Raw genomic sequence first — 25,737 nt, 5'->3', positions numbered from 1 at the left:
GATCATATTGAATGGCGGTGCAGGCTCGAAGGGCCGAATGGCCTACTCCTGCACCTAATTTCTATGTTTCTATGTTTCTATATCTTTACTGATTGTGGTCAATCAGTAAAGATATCTATCTTCATATGCCTTATGAAGATCGATATCTTCATAAGGCATATTGAACTGTGGTATTTCTTGAACTGTGGTATTTCTGAAGACATTTCAGATCCAACCACACTGGTGAGTCTGAGTCATAAATGGAAGAGAGTGAGTAAAGATTACAAACTTTGTTGCTTAAAAGACCTCTGTGATTGCAAAGATAGAAAGCTCACCAATGCCTCTATACAAGTTTGGGAAAATTTGGCATATCACCAAATTCTTGAACTTCTGCAGGTGTACAGCGGGGAGCATACTGACTGGTTGCATTATTGCCTGGTTCAGTAATTCGAATGGCCAGAGTTGAAAGCGGCTGTAGAAAGTGATGGCCATTTCCTGGTCCATTACTGGTAGTTACCTCCAATCCTTTGAAGGGATCTACAGCAAGCAACGCCTCAAGAAGGCAGCTGATTATCATCAAATACCTACATCACCCTGACCATGCACTCATTTCTCTGCTAGCATCGGAAAGAAGGCACATACGCCTGAGAACCATCACCTCCAGGTTCAAGAACAACTTCTTCCCATAAACTACCAGGCTCTTAAACCATCCAGCAAAGCCCTAACCATAACCCAATGTGGAACTGTCATTGTCGATGGCTGTGGTTTGTTCTGCACTTTTCATACCTATAGTTTCCCTCTCCCCTGACTCTCAGTCTAAAGAAGGGTCTCAACCCGAAACATCACCTTTTCCTTTCCTCCAGACATGTTGCCTGTCTCGCTGAATTACTCCAGCATTGTGTCCCTATCAATAACCCCTACAATTAGAACTACAATGGATTTTGCGCTAAATTTGCACTGTGGACTTTGTCTTGCTCTATCATGGTTTGGCTCACCGAGAATAACTGATCATTTATCGTTTGTTTATTTGTTCTGTTGCTGCATTTAATGTTCCTGTAAAGCTGCAGTAAGAAAAAACAAAGCAATTACACTACTTTGAAACAGGAGAATGATGTTCCTGAAGTCTTGGCCCATGTTTGTCCAACAATTGATGTCACTAAAACAGATTATCTGATCATTATTGTATTGGCACATGGTTGAGAGGCAGCTTGTGTAGCACAATTATTACCAATACTTTGCCCTGGTCCAACCACATTGAAGATACGGCTAAGCAAGTACAGTACCAACACCTCTACTTCCAGAAGGCTAAGGAAGTTCAGTGTGCCTCGAACAACTCTTAGCAATTTTTAGACATACACTGTAGGCAGCATCCACTCGGGACGCATCACAACTTGTTTTGGTAACTGCTCTATGCAAGATGGTGAGAAATTGTAAGGTTGTGGATGCAGCCCAGCCCATCACACAGGCCTCTCTCCTGCATTGACTTCAACTGCACTTTGCCCAGCCTCAGGCAACATTATCAGGGACCACTTATACCCTGGTAGTTCAAGCTTTCAAGCTGTTGTATCTCCTCCCCTTTCCCATCGGCGGAAGATGCAAAAGCATGTGCCATCAGATTCAGATACTATTCCTTCCCCGCTGTTACCAGATTATTGAACAGTCCTCTCGTGTGCTATGGGTGTATTCCTGATCCTGGTGCTTGTTATTGTGTGCACAAATCTCCAATTAAATTATTTCTTCCAATCAACCCCCACATATCCTCCACTGTCTAGATAACCCAAATGAAGCATTCAACTAAAAAGGTGACAATGCTCAGCATGTCCTGCATATACCATATGAATAACTTGATTGGATTACTGCCTTTCAATTATTTCCAGCATTTACAAGCCATTAAGCACTCATCGGCAGCCTGTATTCTATATATAAAACACCTGAACCCTTACAACCACTGCAATTATTTCCAGATATCCATCATTCTCCACACATTAAGTATAAGGAGTAAAATGCACACATTTGTGTTTATCTAACTGTCACGGACAAGGACATCTTGTTAAAGGCAAGGGTGTAGAATTTGAATCGCATCACACATTCTTTTACAGGCATGTTGAGATTGAATTAAAATGTGAAATTGATTGCAAAAGTCAATTAGTACTTACTGTGTTTCTAAGCCATGCACATGTGGTAATGTTAATTGCCATTCACAGCACCTTTAACATTCCTGCTGGAACAATGGACTTTGAAGACGTGCAACAAAGTACCAGAGGTCTCATTCAACAAAGCAGACCCCAACAGTAGAGAAAAGCTAGATACAAACTGGTGGAGCAGCTAAGCAGGTCAGGCAGCATCTCCAGAGAAAAGGGATGAGACATTTCAGGTCAGAACCCTTCTTCAGACTTCAGAGGGGCAGGGGAAAGGGAAATGAGAGAGATAGACAGCAATATAGAACAAATGAGTGAGGGATATGCAAAAAAGTAACAATGACAAAGTAAACAGTCCATTGTTAGCTGGGGGCTAGGTGAAAACGAGTTACAGGCAATGAGCCAACGAAACAACTTTGAAGCTAGTATGACATAGATGGGGGAGATCCTGAAGAAGGGTGTCAACCAAAAACATCACCTATTCCTTTTCTCCAGAGATGCTGTCTGACCCGCTGAGTTACTCCAGCCTTGTGTCTACGTCCCAGTGTTTCCATTAAGAAAAGCCCTGGTTCTTAAAGACCATAGCAAAGAAAAGTGTGTGTCTTTACACACTCTGATAAAGTAAATATATTTACAGTGTGTAGCCATGCTGAAAGCCAAGAAATAATCCTACCTATGCAAAACTACTTTCCTACTATCGATGAAACCGATACATTTTTGTGGATTTTTTTAATGCAGCACAATATTAGATTGAAGATTTTCTTTAATTTCCTCAAACAAGGAGCAAGACCTAAACCGGGAATTATTGAGAGTAAAAATTCTATTGCCCTCAATTTGTTCAAATCTTTTCACAGGCAAATGCCCCAGCCATTTTTGCAATTTAGCAGTGATGTGATTATTATTAATATTTCATGAAGTCATAACACTAAAGTATTCTTATCTCCATGTAGCATGTAGTAAGGCAGGTTAAAACCTAACCTTGAAATTAAAACCATTAATCATGCCAAGCTCAAGGAATGTTATTCAGGCACCGAGATCAAGAACATATTTCCTGAAGAAATTCCAATGTGCTTGCAAGAGGGAGTTGGAACAATTTTTGTCTTTTGTTGTCAATGTGTGTTAATGAAAAGAAGCTTTAAAATCAATAGTCATTATATTCCAGGAAATGCCAAAAAATGTATTTCATGTGGCTGATTGTGCTGGATTGTTGCATTTATTACCCATTCTCAATTGTCATTGATAAATTGAAGAGGATCAAATGTTGTTAACTGTTGCTGAATGTGGGGTGAATGCACTCCCACAGTGCTCACATACAAAAATGCAATCTAAGGTCACATACTTAATAATTCATTCAATTTAATGATTGGAGAAGGCAAACTACATCTTCTGCAACTTTTACTACTTTGAAATTCTCCATGGCAACAGGAATGTTAAAGCCTCCTTTGGCATTTCAGATAATTGTATAAATGGCAATGACTTTTATTTACATAGCACCTTTAACATGACAAAAATATCCTCAGGAGCTCCAGAGGAGTTTCAACCAATAGAAATTGTTGCTGATGCTTGTAACACTTTTCATCAACTACTCTTCAGTTATTTATTTTATAATGTTAAATGTAATCCTTACTTTAATGTACGAAACGCAGCTGCCAGTTCACACAGACCAAATTCCCTCAAACAGGTATGAAGAAGACCGGATAAACAATTTGAAAGAGATCGTTTGAGGAATATATGTTAGAATATCAGAAGGAGCTTCCTTGCTCAGCACAGGGTATTTGTTATTCTATAGGTACACAAAATTGGTGGAGAAACTCAGCGGGTGCAGCAGCATCTATGGAGCAAAGGAAATAGGCGACGTTTCGGGCCGAAACCCTTCTTCAGACTGATGGGGGGTGGGGGGGGAGAAGGAAGGAAAAGGGGAGGAGGAGGAGCCCGAGGGCGGGCGGATGGGAGGGTGGGAGGAGACAGCTAGAGGGTTAAGGAAGGGGAGGAGACAGCAAGGGCTAGCAAAATTGGGAGAATTCAATGTTAATGCCATCCGGATGCAAGGTCCCCAGGCAGAATATGAGCACCCTCCCATCCGCCGCCCCTCGGGCTCCTCCTCCTCCTCTTTTCCTTCCTTCTCTCCCCCCCCCCCCCTACCCCCCCCCCCCCCCCCCCCCCATCAGTCTGAAGAAGGGTTTCGGCCCGAAACGTCGCCTATTTCCGTCGCTCCATAGATGCTGCTGCACCCGCTGAGTTTCTCCAGCAATTTTGTGTACCTTCGATCTTCCAGCATCTGCAGTTCCTTCTTGAACACATTTATTATTCTATATTGCCTGAGAGCCATTTGTCACTTCATCCAAACGGGTCACACCTCTAATAGGACAGCACTATTTTCACCTAAATCTTTGTGCTTGAGCTTCTGGAGCAGGACTTTAACCAACAGCGTTATTTTTTGTAAGCAAGAACACAAACAAAAAAAGCATAGTTCATTCCAGAAATAGCTGCTATGGTGAAACATTTACAAGACTAAGGATAGGGTTCATTTTCATATTCTTCTGAATATGCATACAGAATATTTTAAATAGCAGTACATTTTGCAGTACTAATATTTCACTCTGTTACTGTGATTGCCTGTGATTTAAAAAAAAACATTCATTCGGAGCCAGAAGAAAAGTAATATCATTAACAGATATTTACAGGAATTTTCACATCAGTGCTTGGCAATCAGACAGTATCACAGCCAGTCACACAAACGTCTGATGTGAACCATCTTGTGAGATGTCGTGCAGAAAAATCACAGGGGTTGATCAGGGTGAGGGTGTCTGATGTTGTGAGACCCGAAACACCCAATGACACCAGATCACATCACTGAGGATGTGTCCCAGCGCATCTAGAAGATGTATATGTTTCACACTCCTGCATCCAAAAGATGAACACCATTATCTGAAAGATATCCACATCTAATCCCAGACACTTTGATTGGAAAAGATATGACATTTGTATGCACATCCTTGAGCTGAACTTTCTGGCTGCTGAGCAAAATTGTGACATTACATTGCTTATCTGGGAAGAAGTTGCAGGTTCATGATGGAGATGTTGCAGGGGAATTAGGAGAGGAGTGGGTTTGATGGGGTTCTTCTGACAGCTGACCTGCTATGTCACTGGAAATATAAGATCATCCATTAACTTTTTGAATGATAAATCGGGTTCAAGGAACAAATTGCCCTCTATTCACATTTCAAAGAATATAAGGGGTGGTACGGTGATGCTGTGGTAGTGTTGAGGCCTTACAGTGCCAGAGACCTGGGTTCGATCCTGGTTATGGGTGCTTGTCTATACAGAGTTTGTACGTTCTCCCCATGATCTACGTGGGTTTTCTCCGAGAACTACAGGTTTCTTCCCACACTCCAAAGACAAACAGGTTTGTAAGTTAATTGGCTTGGTTTAAATGTAAAAAATGTTCCTACTGTAGGATAGTATTAACGTGCGGAGATCTCTGGTCGGTGCAGACTCGGTGGGCTGACGAATCTGTCTCCACGCTGTTTCTCTAAACTAAACTAAATATAGCTGAAAGAATAATATTGGGAGACTAGTTGTTTGCTCTAAATTCAATAAAAATTTGTTGTCTGTACATTGTCCAAAGAGTCTCCATTTCCATTATTTTTCTTCCGTGGAGTGAAATTTCATGAATGACAATAGACAACAGGAGAGCTGGGAAGGGGAGGGGAAAGAGGGAGAAAGCAAGGACTACCTGAAATTGGAGAAGTCAATGTTCATACCGCTGGGGTGTAAACTACCCAAGCAAAATATGCGGTGCTGCTCCTCCAATTTGCAGTGGGACTCACTCTGGCCCAGGACAGAAAGGTCGGATTCAGAATGGGAGGAGGAGTTTAAGAGCTGAGTCACCGGGAGATCAGGTTGGTTATTGCGAACAGAGCGGAGGTGTTGGGCGAAGCAATCGCCAAGCCTACACTTGGTCTCACCGATGTAGAGCAGCTGACACCTAGAGCAGCTGATGCAATAGATGAGGTTGGAACAGGAGCAGGTGAACCACTGCCTCACGTGGAAAGACTGCTTAAGTCCTTGGGTGGGAAGGGACAAATTGACCAGAGAGTACTTTCCCAGCTCTCCCACAGCCCATTGTCTCCACCTCTTCCTTTCATCTCTCTCTCCCCCCCCAGCCACACATCAGTCTGAAGAAGGGTCTCGACCCGAAACGTCACCTATTCCTTCACTACATAAATGCTGCCTCACCCACTGAGTTTCTCCAGCATTTTTGGCTACCTTCCAAATCAGAGATAATGATTAGTTGTGGGACCATCACCTCTGAAAAATGTGTGTGGTCAATCACTTCCACCTGAGAGGACTGAGTGGAGCTGATGGCTCAATGGTAGAGTTGCTGCGTTAGCCCCAGAGACTCTGGACCGATCCTAACTATGGATGCTGTCTGTACCGGGGCTTCAGCTGCGGGCGCAGCGCGGACTCTCGGCGTGGAGCCGGTGAGCCATCGCCGGAGGGGAGCGCTCCGTTTCGCTGGCCCGCGGCAGCCGGCAGCCTGAAGCCGCGGTCTGCTGGGCTCCAGCTGGCGCGGCGTCCGCAGCCTGGGATCCCTCAAGGGAGACCCGGGGGGAAGAAGAAGCTCCGAATGCCGGCCCGCAGCTAATTTCTACCGCGGACGAGGCGTGGACTTACCATCGGGAGAGGGGTCCCTCGCCGGGGATCCCTGGAGGGGAGCTTCGTCTGTCGGTCCTGCAGTCTGCGCTGCTTCTGGCTGCAGCGGGAACTATAAATCTGTGACGCCGGCCTGCGGCCTACACCAACCTGAAGCCGCGGTCTCCGGTGGGGAAGAGCCAATTCGGGACTTACCTGGACTTCTTACCTTGTCCTTTTACCATCTGGACACCCGCAGCGGCGGCTGCGGAGGGTTGAGGTCCTGACCACGGGAAAAATGGAGGGGGACTGGCCAAATTTTGTGCCTTCCAACACAGTGATGAATGCTGTGGTGGATGTTTGTGTTAAATTTTTAGTGTGTTTGTGTGTGTGTGTGTTCTTTACCATTGTACCGCTGCTGACAAATTCATTTCACTTGCACTTTATGTGCAATGTGACGAATAAACCCGTATTGTATTGTATTGTACGTTCTCCCTGTGACTATGTGGGATTTCCCTCCAACACTCCATAAACATTACAGGTTTGTAGGTTATTTGGCCTCTGTAAATTGTCCCTAGATGTAGGATAGTGCAAGTGTACGGGGTGATCGCTGGTTGGCGTGGACTCGGTTGTTGAAGGGCCTGTTTCCACGACGTATCTATAAAGTAAAGTCTAAACTAAAGTAATGAGCGCACTGCCAATCCTAGTCTGAAGAATTAGAATTGGAATTAGAATTACCTTTATTGTCATTCAGACCTTACGGTCTGAACGAAATTTTGTGCCTGCAGTCATACATACAATCATACAATAATAAACAACACTAAACACAAATTAACATCCACCACAGTGAGTCCTCCAAGCACCTCCTCACTGTGGTGGAGGCAAAAATCTTAGGGCTGCAGTCTCTTCCCTCCTCTTCTCCCTCTGCACTGAGGTGATTCCCCACCGGGCGATGGTACAAACAGTCCCGCGGCTCACCGAACTCCGCAAATGGGCCGGCTCAAACACCGCGGCCCAGGGTGGTCGAAGCTGCCGCTCTCCAGTCCAGCGGATGCAGCCGCCGGCCCGCGGCTGAACCCCGGACTCAGGTCATCGCCGCCAGAACGCCGTCCCAGCCACCGGAGCACCGTTCCAGCCCCGAGCCGGATCGCCCTCACATGAGTGCCATACCTCCCTCGAGCTGGGCCACTCTGACGGGAGCGCCACAGCCCCTCACAGGAGCGTCACAGCCCCTCACGTAAGTGCCGTTCCAGCCCCGAGCCGGGCCGCCCTCACGGGAGCGAGCCCAGGGCAAGTCCTGACTGGCTCTGCCTCCGGAGTCTCGAGGTCGCCAGCCGGAGTCTCGAGGTCGCTATTAGGCCTCAGCGCAGACGGAGGCAGAGAAGGGGGATATGACAAAAAAGTTGCATTCCCCCGAAGGAGAGACAGCAAGCCCCGTTTCAACCCCCCCCCCCCCCCCCCACACATAAACACAACAACCTAAAAACCAAAACCTTAACTAGACAAAACGAAAAAAAAACAACACAAAAAAGTAAAAACAAACGGACTGCAGGCGAGACGCTGCTGCCAGGGCAGCGCCGCCACTTCCGGATCTAACGGTCCCAACCCAAAACTTCACCGATCCATGTCATCCAGAGATGCAACCTGACCCGCTGAGTTACTCCAACATTTTGGGGGGGTTTTGGTAACCAATATCTGCAGTTCCTTGTGTCTCTAGGTTACACCCTATTGCAAACATAGAAACATAGAAAATAGGTGCAGGAGTAGGCCATTCGGCCCTTTGAGCCTGCACCACCATTCAATATGATCATGGCTGATCATCCAACTCGGTATCCTGTACCTGCTTTCTCTCCATACCCCCTGATCCCTTTAGCCACAAGAGCCACATCTAACTCCCTCTTAAATATAGCCAATGAACTGGCCTCAACTACCTTCTGTGGCAGAGAATTCCTCAGATTCACCACTCTCTGTGTGAAAAGGACCTTGAATTCTAGTTTTGTTTTAACTGCATATTTATGAAGCAAATTCGTGAGTGGTATATTCAGCAAATGTTGGTGTGGCACTGAGGTGGTTAAAATAATCAAAATGTTTGCTTTAGATTGGAGCTTGTGAGAACCCAAACCTTGGTTTTAATGCCTTAGTATTTTGCCTAGATGGTTGCAGTGTAATCTGTGTAAAGTGGTGGCAACCCAGTGGGGACTCCAGTAATCACTGTTATTATGCTCTAACTGAAGAACTCATTACAAAAGGCAAGCAACTAATATGCATTTGTGCATAACAAAGCAATGTCATGTATAGCAATGTCTCATTATTTTCACTTTAGTCATTGTAGACTCTTCAAATTCAGTATGAAATTTATCGGCAGGAGCATCTGGCAATAGATTTTAGAAATGTCTGAGGCCTTCACTTGACTTTCACATTTATCATTAAGCTAAACATTTGAACTGCCTATTTAACAAATTAGTCCCACTATTTCAATACATTTTATTAAAATGAGCTTGCAAAATTTGTTCATAAGAGAACACACACCAAGTAAAAAGCTGTTAATGGTGAGGCTGTTAAACAACTAATTAGCCAAACATCACATTAACGCTACTGAACTGAAACACTGCTTGTGTTTTTCTGATACATACTGTTTGTTGGGGTAAGGTTTCCCACTAGTATTGTTGATGCACAAGGTGCCCAATCTGACTAGGTTGTGTGCAGCGGCAGACATTAATCTAACAATCAATGACTTTAACTGTATCTACTCTCATACATTACAACAATATGTCAAATGAGGAAGTGACTGATTTACAATGCAAAGCACTGTCAGTGTCATCGGGATCACCATGTCCAGACTTGTTAGTACACAGCAATTTATCCATATATAATGGTACGCTTCACTACTCCTGCTCTTTGTAAATAAAAAGTTTAAAAATGTAATGGGGATCAAAAATAATAATCGGGTATGAGTACTTTATCAATATACAAAGCTCAATGAATGAATGAATAAGTTCATTGGCCAAGTATTCACATACAAGGAATTTGCCTTGGTGCTCCGCACACAAGTGACAACATGACATACAGTGAAAGTTAGGAATGACACATAAAACATTAAACATTAATAATAAAACATTATTGATTAAACATGTGAATTAAATAAAATACCAGAGCAAAACGAGGCTACAGATTGTGGTTATTGAGTTGAGCTACCACACGTGGGGATAAAAGCTGTTTTTATGTCTGGCCGTGGCAGCTTTGTCAGTCCGGAGTTGCCTGCCAGAGGAAAGTGATTCAGAGTTTGTGGTCAGAGATGATCTTGCCCGCTCGCTTCCTGGCCCTTGCAGCGTACAGTTCATCAATGGAGGGAAGGTTTCAGCCAATAACCGTCTCAGCTGATTGGACGATTCGCTGCAGCCTCCAGGTGTTGTGCTTGGTGGTTGAGCCAAACCAGACCATGATGGAGAAGGTGAGATCAGACTCTGCAATGGCCTTATAGAATGGAACTCTCATACATTAAAACAGATTGTGCTTGAGGAAGTGACTGATTTACAATGCAAAGCACTGTCAGTGTCATCGGGATCACCATGTCCAGACTTGTTAGTACACAGCAATTTATCCATGTATAATGATACGCTTCACTACTCCTGCTCTTTGTAAATAAAAAGTTTAAAAATGTAATGGGGATCAAAAATAATAATCGGGTATGAGTACTTTATCAATATACAAAGCTCAATGAATGAATGAATAAGTTTATTGGCCAAGTATTCACATACAAGGAATTTGCCTTGGTGCTCCGCCCACAAGTGACAACATGACATACAGTGAAAGTTAGGAATGACACATAAAACATTAAACATTAATAATAAAACATTATTGATTAAACATGTGAATTAAATAAAATACAAGAGTTTCATAAAGAGTTTGTGTCCAGGGTGAGAGGGTTCCTGGCCCTTGCAGCGTACAGTTCATCAATGGAGGGAAGGTTGCAGCCAATAACCGTCTAAGCTGACCGGACGATTCGCTGCAGGCTCCAGGTGTCGTGCTTGGTGGTTGAGCCAAACCAGACCATGATGGAGAAGGTGAGAACAGACTCTGCAATGGCCATATAGAATGGAACCATCATTGCCTGTGGCAGATTGTGCTTCCTCAGCTGCGGCAGGAAGTACATCCTCTGTTGTGCCTTTTTGACTGTGGAGTTGATGGTATCCCCCCCATTTAAGGTCCTTGGAGATGATGGTTCCCATGAAAAAAAGATGCCACAGGTGTGACTGTGGAGTTGTTGATGGTGAGTGGGGTGAAGGGAGGGGGAGCTCTCCTAAAGTCTACAATCAATTCCACTGTCTTAAGAGCATTGAGCTCCAGGTTGTTGCGATGGCACCAGGACGCCAGCTGTGACACTTCCTGTCTGTAGGCAGATTCCTCCCCATCCTGGATCAGTCCAATCAGGGTAGTGTCGTCCACAAACATGAGAAGCTTGACAGAGAAGTCAGTGGAGTTGCAGTCGTTGGTGTAGAGAGACTAGAGGAGAGGGAAGAGTTTGCAGCCTTGCAGTGCTCCTATGCTGAGGGTTTGCATGTGTGAGATGTGCTTTCCCAGCCCCACATGCTGCTTCCTGTCTGTGGGGGAAGGGGGGCTGTGGGGGTGTGGGTGGTGTGGTGGGGGGGGGGGGGTGGGGGGTGTGGTGGTGGGGGTGTGTGGGGGTATGTGTGTGTGTGGGGGGGGGTGTGTGTGTGCGTGGGGGGGGTTGTGTGTGTGTGTGCGAGTGTGTGTGTGTATGAGGATGTGTGTGCGTGTGTGTGGGTGTGGGAGGGGGGGTGTGTGTGAGTGTGCGGGGGGGGGGGGGTGTGTGTGTGCGCGGGGGGGGGTTTGTGTGTGTGGGGGGGGGGTTGTGTGTGTGGGTGTGGGGGGGGTGTGTGTGTGTGTGTGGGGGGTGTGTGTGTGTGTGTGGGGGTGTGTGTGTGTGTGTGTGTGGGTGTGTGGGGGTGTGGGTGTGTGTGTGTGGGGGGGTGTGTGTGTGGGGGGGGGTGTGTGGGTGTGTGTGGGGGGGTGTGTGTGTGGGGGGGGGGGGGTGTGTGTGGGGGGGGGTGTGTGTGTGTGTGTGGGGGGGTGTGTGTGTGTGTGTGTGGGGGGGGTGTGTGTGTGTGTGTGTGGGGGGTTGTGTGTGTGTGTGTGTGTGTGTGTGTGTGTGTGTGTGGTGTGTGTGTGTGTGTGGGGGTGTGTGTGGGTGTGTGTGTGTGTGTGGGTGGGGTTGTGTGTGTGTGTGTGTGGTGTGTGTTTGTGTGTGTGTGTGTGTGTGTGTGTGTGTGGGTGTGTATGTGGGTGTGTGTGTGTGGGCGTGTGGGTGTATAAGTGGGTGTATGTGTGTGTGTGGGGGGGGGTGTGTGTGTGTGAGTGGGTGTGTGTGTGTGTGTGTGTGTGTGTGTGTGTGTGTGTGTGTGTGTGTGTGTGTGTGTGTGTGTGTATGTGTGTGTGTGTGGGTGTGTGAGTGTGTGTGTGTGTGGGGGTGGGTGTGTGTGTGTGTGTGTGTGTGTGTGTGTGTGTGTGTGTGTGTGTGTGTGTGTGTGTGTGTGTGTGTGTGTGTGTGTGTGGGTGTGTGGGGGTGTGTGTGTGTGTGGGGGGGGGTTGTGTGTGTGTGTGTGTGGGGGGGAGTTGTGTGTGTGGTGTGTGTGTGTGGGGGGGCTTGTGTGGGGGGCGTGTGTGTGGGGGGGGACTGGGTGTGTGTGGGGGGGGGTGGGTTGTGGGGGGGGGGGTGTTGTGTGGGGGGGAGGGGGTGGCATCACGGGGGGAGGGGGGAGGGGGGAGGAGCTAGCGAGGGGGACCAGAGAGGTAGTGGCTGGAATTGACGGTGCGATGGGGACTCGCAGCGGGCGCTGGTCATTCTGCTCTGCTGGGATCAGAGTCTCCACTTTCTTTGTGGCAATATCTCCGACGCGGGGCTGGGTCTCGGACTCTGGGCTGGACTGGGCAGGGTCTCCCATGCTGGGCTGCTTGGTGCCCCTCCTACAGTCCGGTTGGAAACCTCCGCCGGCCATCCTCCGCTCCAGTAAAGATGCGATGACACAGGAAGGGGCGGACTGTCCCGAGGAAGAGACTAAGCTGCGCGGCGCTGACTGACAGAAGAGATCGATCTGCGCACGTGTTTTTAAAGATTTTTAAACTTCGCTAACTTTTACGACATTCAACCGATCGGAACGAAACTTGGTGCATTCGCAGCATGGGAGAACGGTGGGTGAACGTTTAAAAAAAACATAGCGCTTTCGTGAACCGTTTTTGCACAAATAGAAAGACTGCCAAACCGGAAGATAACAAGATCAGAGTTTTCGAGATGGATGGATGGATGAGAAATGATGTTTTGCAGCACAGTGGGGTGGGGTAATTGGGTGTGAAGTGGTGATTGGAGAGGTGTGGGTGGGAAAGGGTCCATTCTTTTCAGACTGGAGTCTTGTTTTAAGCAGGTGTGAAGTGGTGATTGGGGAGGAGTAGGTGTAGAAGGGTCCAGTCTTTGCAGACTGGGGTCTGGCTGTGTTGGTTGGGGAGGGAGGAAGGAGGTATGATTATAACAGTTTTTTTTAAATGTATTTAAACAAACAATAACCATAAATGTAGTTTCATAACTGACAACTGTCAAGAAACATGAAAACCATCTAAAAGATCATCTTGGATGGTCGTGAAAAGGCGAATACTAGTGGGGCCAAGTGTAGGGTCCTTACAGGCAAAGACAGAGGGATTTATAATGTGGAATGAGCAAATAGCAGAGGAACCTAACAAATTTGTTTTTGACCTAATAGAATAGGTCACGACAGATGTTTCAGTGCAAGTGAGAAAATTTAAAAAAAATACGGCAAAAAGGTTTAATGAGCCTGAGAATCCCAAGTGCCTGACATCTACATTTAAGAGTTTTGAAAAAAAGATGGCAATAGAGATCATTGTTGTTCTGGGCAGCAGCTTCCTGAGTCCGATAGATAGCCACTCGGATTCATAGTAAACCTCTTCCCCCTCGCTTTAAACCATGTCCTCTAGTTCTCCAATCCCCTACTCTGGGTAAAAGACCTTCTCTATGAAATTAGTTGATTTTGAGAAGCCTTTTGAAAAAGTCACACAGAAGAGACTGGTGAATAAGGATAGAACAGATGGAATTGGGACTTGGATGCTAGAGCGGATTTACAGTCAAATAACGGATTAAAAAACAAAAGTTGAAATAAACAGCAGCTGGTGATTAGTGGGGATGCAACCTATTCACTATCAGCACACATATTCCCATGGTGGTAGAATGTAAGCGTTGAGATAAATTGTTGAGAAAGTTTTTTTTTCCAGTGTGCATTTTTTATGGAACAATCTTTATTATCTTGTGGTTTCCGTTCCAAGTAAGAGTAAGAATTTTAATTATACTGTAGATCTTCAGCATCGTGCAAGTTTACGCCACACCAATTAAAATGAACAATTAAAATGAACAATTAAAATGAACGATATTATAAAACAGGCATGTATCATAGAAACATAGAAACATAGAAATTAGGTGCAGGAGTAGGCCATTCGGCCCTTCGAGCCTGCACCGCCATTCAATATGATCATGGCTGATCATCCAACTCGGTATCATAACAGTAAATTTCGAGGTTTAACTTTTTTTTAAATGTAACCCAATTTTGTGTCATGATCTTAAGTCTGGAGATTTTGGCTGCTGTCTCCTTCCATTTAATGGAGCAATTGCACAAAGAATGGTTTATTTGTGCATTTGCAATAGTGCTATGTCTCACAGTTCAGAATACCGCATTGACAGAATAGTATCATTTTTTTAATTGCAGGATAAATATTTTACGCTATCCATATTTTCTCTGATGTGTATGCCATACGAAACAAAATCTGGAATCTCCCTTTTACAACTTGGTTATAGATTTGATCAGAACAAACCAATTGTGCTGCCAATTCAGTCTGGTGAAATACAGTGAAAAAGCCTGCTGTTTTTCTGTGGTTTTCCTGCCAGGCAATGTAATAACATACCCAGCGGTTAGAAATCTTTGACATTATTCAATCAACGAACCTTTTATCAAATACCTATTGTCTCTGAGGTGCCCCTCGCCACATCCCTTTCACAGCCTTCTTTTTGTTTCCTTGACCACAACTGATTGATTGTCGTGCCCTAGAATTGAGTTCCATCCCAATGTCATTTTAATCTCTTCCTGTATCTCTGGGATTGAGTTTTTATCTTTCATTTACCATCCTCACTTAACTTCACACCACAGAACTAATCAACTTTAAAATGGGATTGTTAGAAGGGTCTTCATTTTAAGCACTTGCTATCCACTGCTCGCTGCACTCTCTTTATATGTCCTACACTTAAACCAAGATTTCATCAACAACCCACACGCATTATCTGCTTGTCCTGGTTATTCTCACTTGCGAAATCAATTATGTAATTTGGTTACATATATATGGGAAATGAGAAATAAATAAAGACAGGCATGAAATGAGAATGGACAAAGGCAGATATAAAGTTGAAGGCTGTGGTAAATAGATTTCAGTTCCATATATTTTTAATATTCTAGTAGCCTGTTTGATTTTAGCAGTAGAGCAACAGCACAGTTTCTTACATTGAGAATGTAGGTTAAGTATTAAGTATTGAGGCTCAGATGGTTGAAAGGGGGGGGGGAGTAAATTGGGGTGTTTGCAACATGTGATGAGTGTATGCTGTTCTAGGTGATGTTGGCAGCACCTAACATTTAGTCTGAAGTCTGAAGAAGGGTCTTGACCTGACACGTCACCCATTCCTTCTATCCAGAGATGCTGCCTGTCCCGCTGAGTTACTCCAGCGTGTCTATCTTCAGTTTAAACCAGCATCTGCAGTTCCTTCCAACACCTAATAGTTACTTGCTGCTCTTAGGAATGTTTTCACCAGCCATTGTGAACACGTTTATCCCCTCATCGCAACACATTAGATCCAACTTTGTAATGTGCTGATAGGCGTTCAAGTCCTCAAGGATAAGAAGGCATCCAGATATTCAGGGATATAATACTAAGGATACTATTAATAAAATATCACTATATGCAGATGATATACTTTTATATATTACAAACTCCCAAACGAGCATCCCGAATGTATTAAATCTAATAGAGGATTTGGCTCTTTCTCCGGTTATAGAATAAATTGGAATAAAAGTGAAATTATGTCATTAAAACCCCAGAAAGCGAATCACCTATTAAAATTTCCATTTAAAATCGCAACGGAAAAATTTAAGTATTTGGGTATTCAAGTTACTAGAAGATATAAATCAGTATTTTATACCATTATTAAATACATTTGACTCGCTGATTAAATTTTGGAGAACGCTCCCACTGTCACTAATCGGCAGAATAAACGCTATAAAAATGATAGCGCTACCACAAATAATATATTTATTCCAATCTATACCGATATATATACCAAAACACTTTAAAAAAATTAGATTCGAATATTTTTAATTTTATTTGGGATTATAAAGCACATAGAATTAAAATAAATCACTTGTGCAAACCCAAAGAGGTGGGGGGGTTTGCATTACCTAATTTTCTATACTATTATTGGGCAGTACATATTAAAAATATAATTTATTGGTTGGACAGTTCTGCTCAACAGTTGGAATGGATAAGAATGGAGAAAGAGGATTGCTCCCCCTACGATCTAGGAGCGATCATCTTTTCCCCAATAAAGCTGAAGAATATGTTATATAAGAAGAACCCAATTATACAAAATACAATACGAATCTGGAAACAAATAAAATTAACTTTAAAATTAAGAAATTTATCAGCGTTAACACCAATAGTGAATAACCCAGTATTTAAACCATCTGGTATGGATAAAACATATAAACAATGGGAAAAAGTGGGAATTAAAAAGGTGGGTGATTTGTATGAATTGGGAAATTTAGTATCATTTCAACAACTAAAATCAAAATTTAAATTGAATAACAATCAATATTTTAAATACCTACAGGTATGTGACTTTATTAAGAAATATATACCAAGATTCCAAAGTATAATATTAGACCCACTGGAAGAAGTAATGAATATCAATGCGGAGTCAACAAAATTAATATCATACTTGTATAACAGTATTTTAAATATAGAATTACCATCAACAGAGGCAATTAGAGAAGACTGGGAAAAAGAATTAATTATAAAAATCTCAAAAGAAACATGGGAAAAATATTTGATACATATACATAAATGTTCGATCAATGCTAGACATAACTTAATTCAATTTAAAATATTACATAGATTATATTATTCCAAAACTAGGTTGAATAAATGTTATCCAAATATTTCTCCCATTTGTGATAAATATCTTTCTCAAAATGCCAATATTACGCACGCATTTGTCTCTTGTTCAAAACTTTATAAATTTTGGTGTGATTATTTTTGATATATTCTCAAAACTATTTAAGACAAAAATGGATCCTAACACTGAAATGATTATATTTGGAGTTAGTAGAGATGGGAACAAATTAAATACACACCAAAACTCATTTTTCAATTATGGGTTAATAACAGGAAAAAAACATACTAAAATTTTGGAAAAATGCTAATATACCAACATTTAAAATGTGGCTCAGTAATATGCTGGACACAGCACATTTGGAAGAGATGAGACTCCTCCTAATAGACAAACAAGACCTATTCTTAAGGAGATGGTCCCCATTTATTGATTTCTTGGATTCGTGTGGTGACATAGTACCTGTATCATGAAAACCAACAGTTTCAGGTAATGGGTGAAAGAAGACTTAGAATATTAAAAAAAAACATCTCACTGTGGCAATGGAATAATCTCCCTCCTGCTTTCCTTCTTCACATTCCTTTTCTTTCACTTTTTCCTTATTGGTTTTTCACCCATGCTCATTAATCTACTCTTCACTTTTCACAACCTCTTTTTCCTCTCTTCTTTCTCACTTCTCTCTTTAAAAAAAAAAGGTAAGTTGTACAGAGAATGTAATATGTTAACATCGTTTTTGTACCAATGCATTGTACTCACTTCTAATAAATAAAATAAAATAAAAAAAAAAAAAATTTTTTTTCATTTTTTTTATAAAGTCCTCAAGGAGGGGTGGTGCTGTGGCTGTGGCTGTGGCATGGAAGGTTTGACGAGCAGATTGTAACTGATCAGGCAATACGTGACACAAAACAGGAATGAGTGGGTGCCAGAGTTTACCAATGCTGCACTGGTGGTCTTGGTATTAAGCTGGAGAGCGATGTCCTATATTGACAGAGAATAGGAGAACTTCTAGATTTGTAGTGAAAAGACAGGGGGAAGAGTCAACTGTTGAGGCCTGAGATTTGGGATGCAGTGCCACAGGAAGCCCAATGACTTCACACCAATGAATAGGTCAAGCATCTTCAAATGCTACATTCTATCATCTTGTGAGTCTTATCCTTCCAACTGTAGTACATCCCCACCACTTACACATGAACTATCTCCACTATTTGGGACATGGATCTAACTCTTGTGGATGCTTGATCTCAGCAGTATGTTGTGCTGCCTCTTGACTGGATCCCCTGGATCCTAGTGCTACTCTCCCACCCGCCTTGATACTGACCCTGCAGGGTCCTGGTGCCTTCCCCCTATACTAATCATGCCATTTCTTCTACCCCCACCCCTACACCTCAAAAGAAATGTCTGAAGAAAGATCCTGACCCAAAATATCACCGATCCATGTTCTCCAGAGATGCTGTCTGACAGAGATGCTGAGTTACTCCAGCATTTAGTGTCTTTTGCTCAAGATTTCAGTGTCTGCATTTGCTTGTGTCTAGTATGTAATTTGTGTTACTCCATCTCTGTCAAATCTAATCCCGTTGATTAAAAGAGGAATCAATTTTACCTTGGTTGACACAAAGTGCAGGAGTAATTCAGCGGGACAGGCAGCATCTCTGGAGAGAAGGAATGGGTGATGTTTCGGGTCGAGACCCTTCTTCAGAATGAAGGTCTCGACCCGAAACATCATCCATTCCTTCTCTCCAGCGATGCTGCCTGTCCCGCTGAGTTGCTCCAGCATTTTGTGTCTACCTTCGATTTAAACCAGCATCTGCAGTTCTTTCCTGCTCATCATTATTACCTTGTTAGGGTAGAGGGTTACATGAAGAGAATGGGGGAAGAAGGCTCTTCTGAATATGGATAAATAGGTTTAATGGCCTGTTTCATTGTTTTACAATTTACCATCTGCTACGCACCTGATGCAGTAACATACGCTAGACCCTGGAATGGGGGAGCAAGGTAACCAATGTACAATTACAATTTGCTCAATGCAGTGGAGCATTTTCTATTCTGAAATGTGGTTCTATTTCAATAATTTCATGTGAAATTCAGAAAAGCAAACAATGAAAGCCACCACTATATAACGCATTTAGCACTGCCAATTGTGGATCAATTGTTACATCGTGTGTGGTGCTGTGGGAGAAATAAATGAATATGTGCAGGAAATGGGTTGGGAACACAAGCAGCTAATATTCTAGGCACTGACACTGCATGGGAACCAGAGAGATGTACTAACAATAATCTTCACAAAAAGGGATTTGACCACAGCTGCTAAAAATGTTTATAGGGATAAATGAGAACAGACTGAAATTTCCTTGGGAATAATTTCTAATCTGATGATGTACTGTTTGTAGATGGTTGGCAACGATGCTATTTCACCAACGCTTCAGGGTTGGATCAGAAACAACTCTGAGGAATATTTAGAATAAAACATTTGAAATTGTTGAACATAGTGTTATATCCAGTAGGCTCTGATGTTCCCCATCACAATCTGTTGTGCTGTTCCTCAAGTTTATATCAAGCTTTAACATCACGGGGGAGCCAAAACAGATCACTCAACCTTGCGACGCTTGACTCGTCCACTCTACTGGAGAATATCTCTCTGCCCCATGGTGCTGCTGACATCAAACAATGAATATAATCGAGACACAAGACACTGCAGATGCTGGAGTAACTCCGCGATCAGGCAACGTCTGGGGAGGAAATGTATTGTACTTCCGGTGGCGCTGGTGCGAGCAGCCTCCACCTACAGCCCGGTATCTTTTTGTTTTTTTGTTTATTTAGTTATGTAAAAGTGTGTTTTTTTGGTGTTTTTATGTGGGGGAAGAGGGCACGGTGCGGGGGATACTGTCCTTCAGCCGCTTCCTGGTGAGGACGCGACTATTATTCGAGTCGCGTCCTCGCCCCCCCCCCCCACAGCGGCCTACCTACCTGGATTGGCGCGGCCTTTTCTGCCGGGATGACCGGAGCTCCAGCAGCGGCGGGACAATGCGGGGGCTGGTGATGCCTTACCGGGGTCGCGCGTTTGGAGCCCGGAGTGCTGGACCTGCTGCACCAACATCAAGGAGCTGCGGTTTGCAGAGCTCCCAACGCGGGCGGCGCTGACTAATCAACGCGGGGTCCTGTGACTCTGCCCGGCTCGACCTGCGGACTCAGGAGCTGCGGACTCCGGCTGCGGGAGGCGGCTGATCAGGAGGTCCGGGCCGCTGAGGAGGAGGCTGCTCACCGTCGGGGTTCGGCGTCAGCGTTCCACCAGCCCGGCGTGAGGGCCTGAACATCGGGCCACCCGGGGCGGCGATTGCGGGTGCTTGGAAGGCCCCGTCCACGGATGAACACGGAGGGGAGGCTGGCTGGACTATGGTGCCGTCCTCACCTGGGTGCCATTTATGTTATGTTGTGTCGTGGACTTCTGTATTTGTGCTTTTTTTTTAAATTTTAATTCAATTTCAATTTTATTTTTAATGTTTTATTATTTATTTATTATTTATTTTTATAATTTCTTTGTGATTTTTTTTTAATGATACTGCCTGTAAGGAAAATTCATTTTGTTGTCTCAAATTGAGACAATGACAATAAATTGAATACAATACAATACAAAAGAACAGGCAGATTAACTGGAGAATATGAAGCTGGAAAAGAGTGGTGGGGGCGTTACAAAGCCTGGGAAGTAATAGATGGATTAAGGTGAGGGGGGGGGGGGAGGGGGAGGAATGATTAGAGGATAATTGAGCAAGTGACAAAGGTTAGAGGTGAATAAGGGACAAAAAAGTTTCAGATGAGAGGAGGAGGAGGAGTGAAATTTAAAGCCGGAAAGCGGAACGTGGGTGGAAGGGATGAGAGGGAAGGAAAAAAATGGAACAATGGTGTACTCTGGGATGGGGGGAATGTATAAAGGAGCAGGGTACTGGCTGGAGGGGAAGGGGCGAGGAGGGTGGAAGATGGCAGGAGACATGGGAGTTCACCAGTGTGTGGTGGGGGTGCAGAAAACTAAAGAGCAGGTGGGGTGGGGGGGGAGTATATTACTTGAAGTTGGAAAATTCAATGTTAATACTGTTAGGTTGTTTGCTTCCCAAGTGGAATGTGAGGTGCTGTTCTTCCAGTTTGTGTGTGTGTCCTCATTCTGACAAAGGAAGAGGCCAAGGACAGAAAGGGCAGTATGGTATTGGGAAGGGGAGTTAAAATGGTTATCAACTGGGAGATCCAGCTGGCCTTGTGGACCCTGCACAAGTATTCAATGAAAACGTTACAGGTAGGTTCCCTGGTTTCAACCTTACCTGAAGATGGTGGGACGCCCTGAACAGAATCTACATAGGCCATGTTTGTCAACCTCTCCATAAGTGGAAGATGCCAGATAAGCCAAAGTTTGACTGTAGCCATGTATCCCAAACCATTGTCATATCAGATTAACTTGTTCATTAGATCTACTGCAGGAGGCACCTCATTTCTCTGCTTGGCACCTTGTGTTACCATGTGCATGAATACAGCGCATTACCAATCATTGCAGAAATATGAAATCTAAAATCATCATGTGCAGTAGTTGTTCCCGTGGTGTAATGTGTGTCAGAGATCAAATGCGTTCTCCACTCTGGTTCTTGGGAGATGGAAGTGGAAATAAAATCAATACCTGCAATTACAATCAGCTCAGCGCTGTGGAGAATTCCTCTATTTCCAGTTCAGCAATCTTTCTTTACATTAGTTCCATCAGCCATTAAGTTATAGAGGTAATTACTCTCCCAATGTCTGTGATGTGTAAAATGAAGGGTGCAACGATAAATAAACCATCCTCGGGCTGACCTAGATTTTCAGTATATTTTTCACTCTGTTTTATTCCATGCGGATTTCTGGTAGAAACAAGCATTAAGCCAAAACCAATTAAAAAAGAAAACCCTGCAATCCTGTTTCTTCATGGAATATCCCAAGGGGCATTGCAGCCAGTGAAGCTCTTGTTAAAATGTACTCTGTCTGTATTGTAATGTAATGTAGACCTAAGAAGGAAATTAGGAGGGCAAAATGGGGACATAAGATATCGCTGGCAGAAAAAGTAAAGATTCTCTATTATGAGTAAATGCATAATCAGGAAGAATGCAGATTTCTTTAAAAATCAGTGTGGTCATTTATGTTTGGAGTAGCAGGAGATGAGCCTTGTCTTAAATGAATACTACTTTCCTGTATTTACTGTGGAGAAGGTCACGGAAGTGAGTGAGTTCAGGAAAGATATCAACGATGTCCTGAGGCATATCACATTATGAATGTAGAGTTGTTGCTAGTTTTGAACTGCATAAAGATGGATAGGTCCCTGGGCCCTGACCATGTGGTTGCTATGAAGTACAGCAGGCTTCTAAGGCTCAGGCTGAGATTTTTTTTTTTTTTGTAGCTGTGGGTAAGAAATGAGAAGACTGGAGGATAGCTAATATTATAACTTTATTTAAGGAAGGCTATGAGTTCTGGCCAATGAACAACAGGCCAATGAGCTTTACATCAGTGGTGAGGGAAAGTTACTGGAAGGGGTACTGAAGGACAATTTATTTGCATTTCAAAAGCAAGGACCGATTAGGAATAATCATCATAGTTTGTGGAAAATCATGTCTCAAAGTTTATTGAGTTTTTCTAAGTGGTAACCAAGAAGATTGATGAAGACATGTGGTGGAAATTGTTTAAGAGACTTTGACAAGGCCCTATATGGTAGGCCGGTCTGGGAAGTTTGAATACATGGGATCCGAAGTGAGATTGCAAACTGGATACAAAATTAGCTGATGGTAGGAGGAAAGAGAATGATATTGGAGAAACAAGAAACTGTAGATGCTGGTTTACAAAAAAAAAATGACACAGTGCTGAAGTAATTCAGCAGTTCAGGCAGCATTGCTAGATAACATGGTTAGGTGGTGTTGTTGATCATGACCCTTCAGAATGATTGTTGGGGCAGGGGCGGGGGCGGGGGGGGGAAGAGAAAAGCTGGAAGAGAGGAGGGGCAGGACAAAATGTGGAAGTAATAGGTGTACACAGTCGAGGTGAGGGTGGACGGTGTTTATAAAATATGAGGGTCTAGATCGGGTACATTATCAGTGGGTTTTTTCCCTGGGTAGGGCAAAGGTTCAAGGTGAAAGGCGAAAGAATTAAAGGGGATCAGGGAGGCAAATGTTTTCACGATTATCTGTTAGAGGAGGTAGTAGAGGCAGGTATAATTACAATATTTAAAAGACATTTGACAGGTACATGCAGATACATGGATAGGAAAGGTTGAGAGGGATTTAGGCCAAAAGCAGAATTGGGCCAAAGGGCTTGTTTCCATGCTGTGTAGCTCTATGAAGTGAAGAATGGCACCAGACATGAGTGCAGCAAACTCCTTTGATTTGCAAAGTGACAATGACTTCAAGATCAGCTTTAAGGACTAAATATTGATTTGGGTTTGCTTGCTCCTCTTCAAAATAGAGCTTGGGAACTTTCATGGCCCTTGTTTTGGTAATTGATCCCAGAACTAACCTTCAACAGTGCAGCACTCCCTCAGTTCAATTTATACTGAGTGTGTACTGATGTCCCTGTAGTGTACATGGATTGAAGTACATTTTTGTCTGCTTTTTAAGCAACTTGCTAGTGTTCTGACTGTTTTGGTATGATATTTTCAATAATATTGGGAGGACAAGGCTTGTTCCCGTTCTAGCTTCTTCCTTGTGCCCATCCCCATCTTTCCCTGAAAAGGTGATGATCAACCATGACCATTAGAGGTAAGATACTGGATGTGACTTGCAGCAATTTGGCCAAGCAAGTGTGAAGAAACAACAATGCCTGCCCGGATAGTTGTCTTTGAGGACAGCCTGATGATGTTAGTGTTTCCATGTGTTTGCTGCCATTGGCACTTGTGGCTGTGTTGTCTTAGATACATTGCTGTGTTATCTACTGCATCTCTTGGACATTTCACCCTGTGTCCTAGTGGTGTAGAGATTAGATAGTTACGGTAATAATGCCAGTCCCAATAATCACAAGGCCATCAGATCATAAGTGATAGGAGCAGAATTAGGCCATTCGGCCCATCGTCTACTCCTCCATTCAATCATGGCTGATCTATCTCTCCCTCCTAACCCCATTCTCCTGCCTCTTCCCCATAACCTTGGGAAATTATTATTCACATAATAAAGGAAACAATTCTGGTAAAAATGTACGATTTTAAAACATGTCTTTGTTGAGAACACAATTATCTTCACGGAATTATACAGAATACCAAAACATAATTAGAGTAATAAATTGAAGTTTTATTTTATTTATACAAAAAAAAACAATTGTAAGAGAACTGATAAACTACTAAAAGTTACGTTATAAATTCTGGAGAAACTACTCTTGCATTTGATTGCTGATGAATAGCAATATCTGTTTTTGATCATTTTTGGTGTAGAAAAACAAACCTTTAACTATCTACTATTTATAATTTCCTCCTTAAAATGCTTGTGTTTTAGAAAAGAAGCTCTGCCAGGTAAACACTCGGGAATATTGCTAATTATAAGCAAGCGTTTCTTGTTAGGATTGAGTTGCATATAAAGTTTACTTCCTTTATGAGTATTAAGTGATACCACAAAAAAAACAAATAATGGGAATGCTGGAAATCCAAAATAAAAAGAGAAAATGCTGCAAAACTGAATATTCGGCAATTTCAATGAAGAGAGAACTGTTAATGTTTTGGATCCAATGACTTTCATCACTTTTGAAACCTTGACTCAGTCTTTCGTAGGCAGATGCTGCCTTACCAATCATTTGGTATTTACTGCATTTATTAACACAAAACCGGTATTGCCTTTAGATAGAGTTCAGGAGAACAATGACTACATTGATTATTGGCCATATTCTTCAGCGTTTGGCTGCTGAGCTGCTACTGACGATGCCTGCAGTTGCTCCTCAAAGTATAGAAGTTGATCAACTTCAAAGCAGTTGCTTGGTTTGGCACCCAACCTCTCCAGGTTCTCCATGACTTCTGCTTCCTTGGTGTACTCTCTCCGTGCTGCCTTCAGATAGTCATAAACTCTCTGGAACACATCTGCTTCCAGCTTTTGAATTGCTGCCCTACGATACAAATACATTGAAACCAGATGAGGAATACGCTGAACTTTTGGATAAACACTCATAGTATTAATATTACAAAGACTGCTATAAATGGGAAAATAACTTTTTTTTATAGAAGCAATGAATTCGACACAAACAAGCCCTTCACAACCATGGTTATGCCAAGACTAATCCCATTTACCTGCTTTAGGTCTGTTCCCTTCTTTGCCTTGTCTATTGAAATGCCAGCCTAAATGCCTCTTCAACATTTTATCTAATTCTACCACCACCTCTGGCAATGCAATCTGGATAACAACCATTCTGTGTTTTAAAGAAAACTTTACACTCGGATTCCTTTGAAACTTTTTCCTCTCGCTTTAAACCCATTCCCTCTTGTTTCCCCACCTACCAGGGGGAAAAGATTCTGCCCTGTCTTTGTCTCTTATTTTATATACCTCCATCAGATCACCCCTCAACCTCCGTTTCCAGATAAACCAAATCCAACATAGCCAATCTCTCTGCATAACTCCAATCCAGGCAAACCTCTACTGCATTCTCTCTACACATTTACATCCATTAGCTTGCCGACTAGAACTTCTACACCTTCCTATGTGCTTGTGTGGCTATTTTCATGGACTCTGCACGTGTATTCCAGGCCTCTTTCTTTATTAACGCTTCATTGTGCCTGCCATT

The 25,737-nt window shown here is 43.3% G+C and overlaps 1 protein-coding gene across 2 annotated transcripts in view; it reads right to left on the bottom strand.

Moving 5' to 3' along the window:
* Nucleotides 1-23,008: 23,008 nt before the first annotated feature.
* nek11 (NIMA-related kinase 11) overlaps nt 23,009-25,737 on the bottom strand; it is a 243,540-nt gene continuing 240,811 nt past the window's right edge. For both annotated transcript variants that reach the window (XM_055658619.1, XM_055658627.1), the window contains one exon: nt 23,009-25,065. In XM_055658619.1, coding sequence (XP_055514594.1) covers nt 24,837-25,065 — 229 coding nt within the window. In that variant the 3' untranslated portion in view covers nt 23,009-24,836. The remainder of the gene's footprint in view (nt 25,066-25,737) is intronic.

Source organism: Leucoraja erinacea, chromosome 2 (genome assembly GCF_028641065.1).
Source record: "Leucoraja erinacea ecotype New England chromosome 2, Leri_hhj_1, whole genome shotgun sequence".
NCBI classification, from domain to species: Eukaryota; Metazoa; Chordata; class Chondrichthyes; order Rajiformes; family Rajidae; genus Leucoraja; species Leucoraja erinaceus.
Note: the sequence above shows the minus strand (reverse complement) of the source record. Positions and strands in the feature narration are given on the sequence as shown.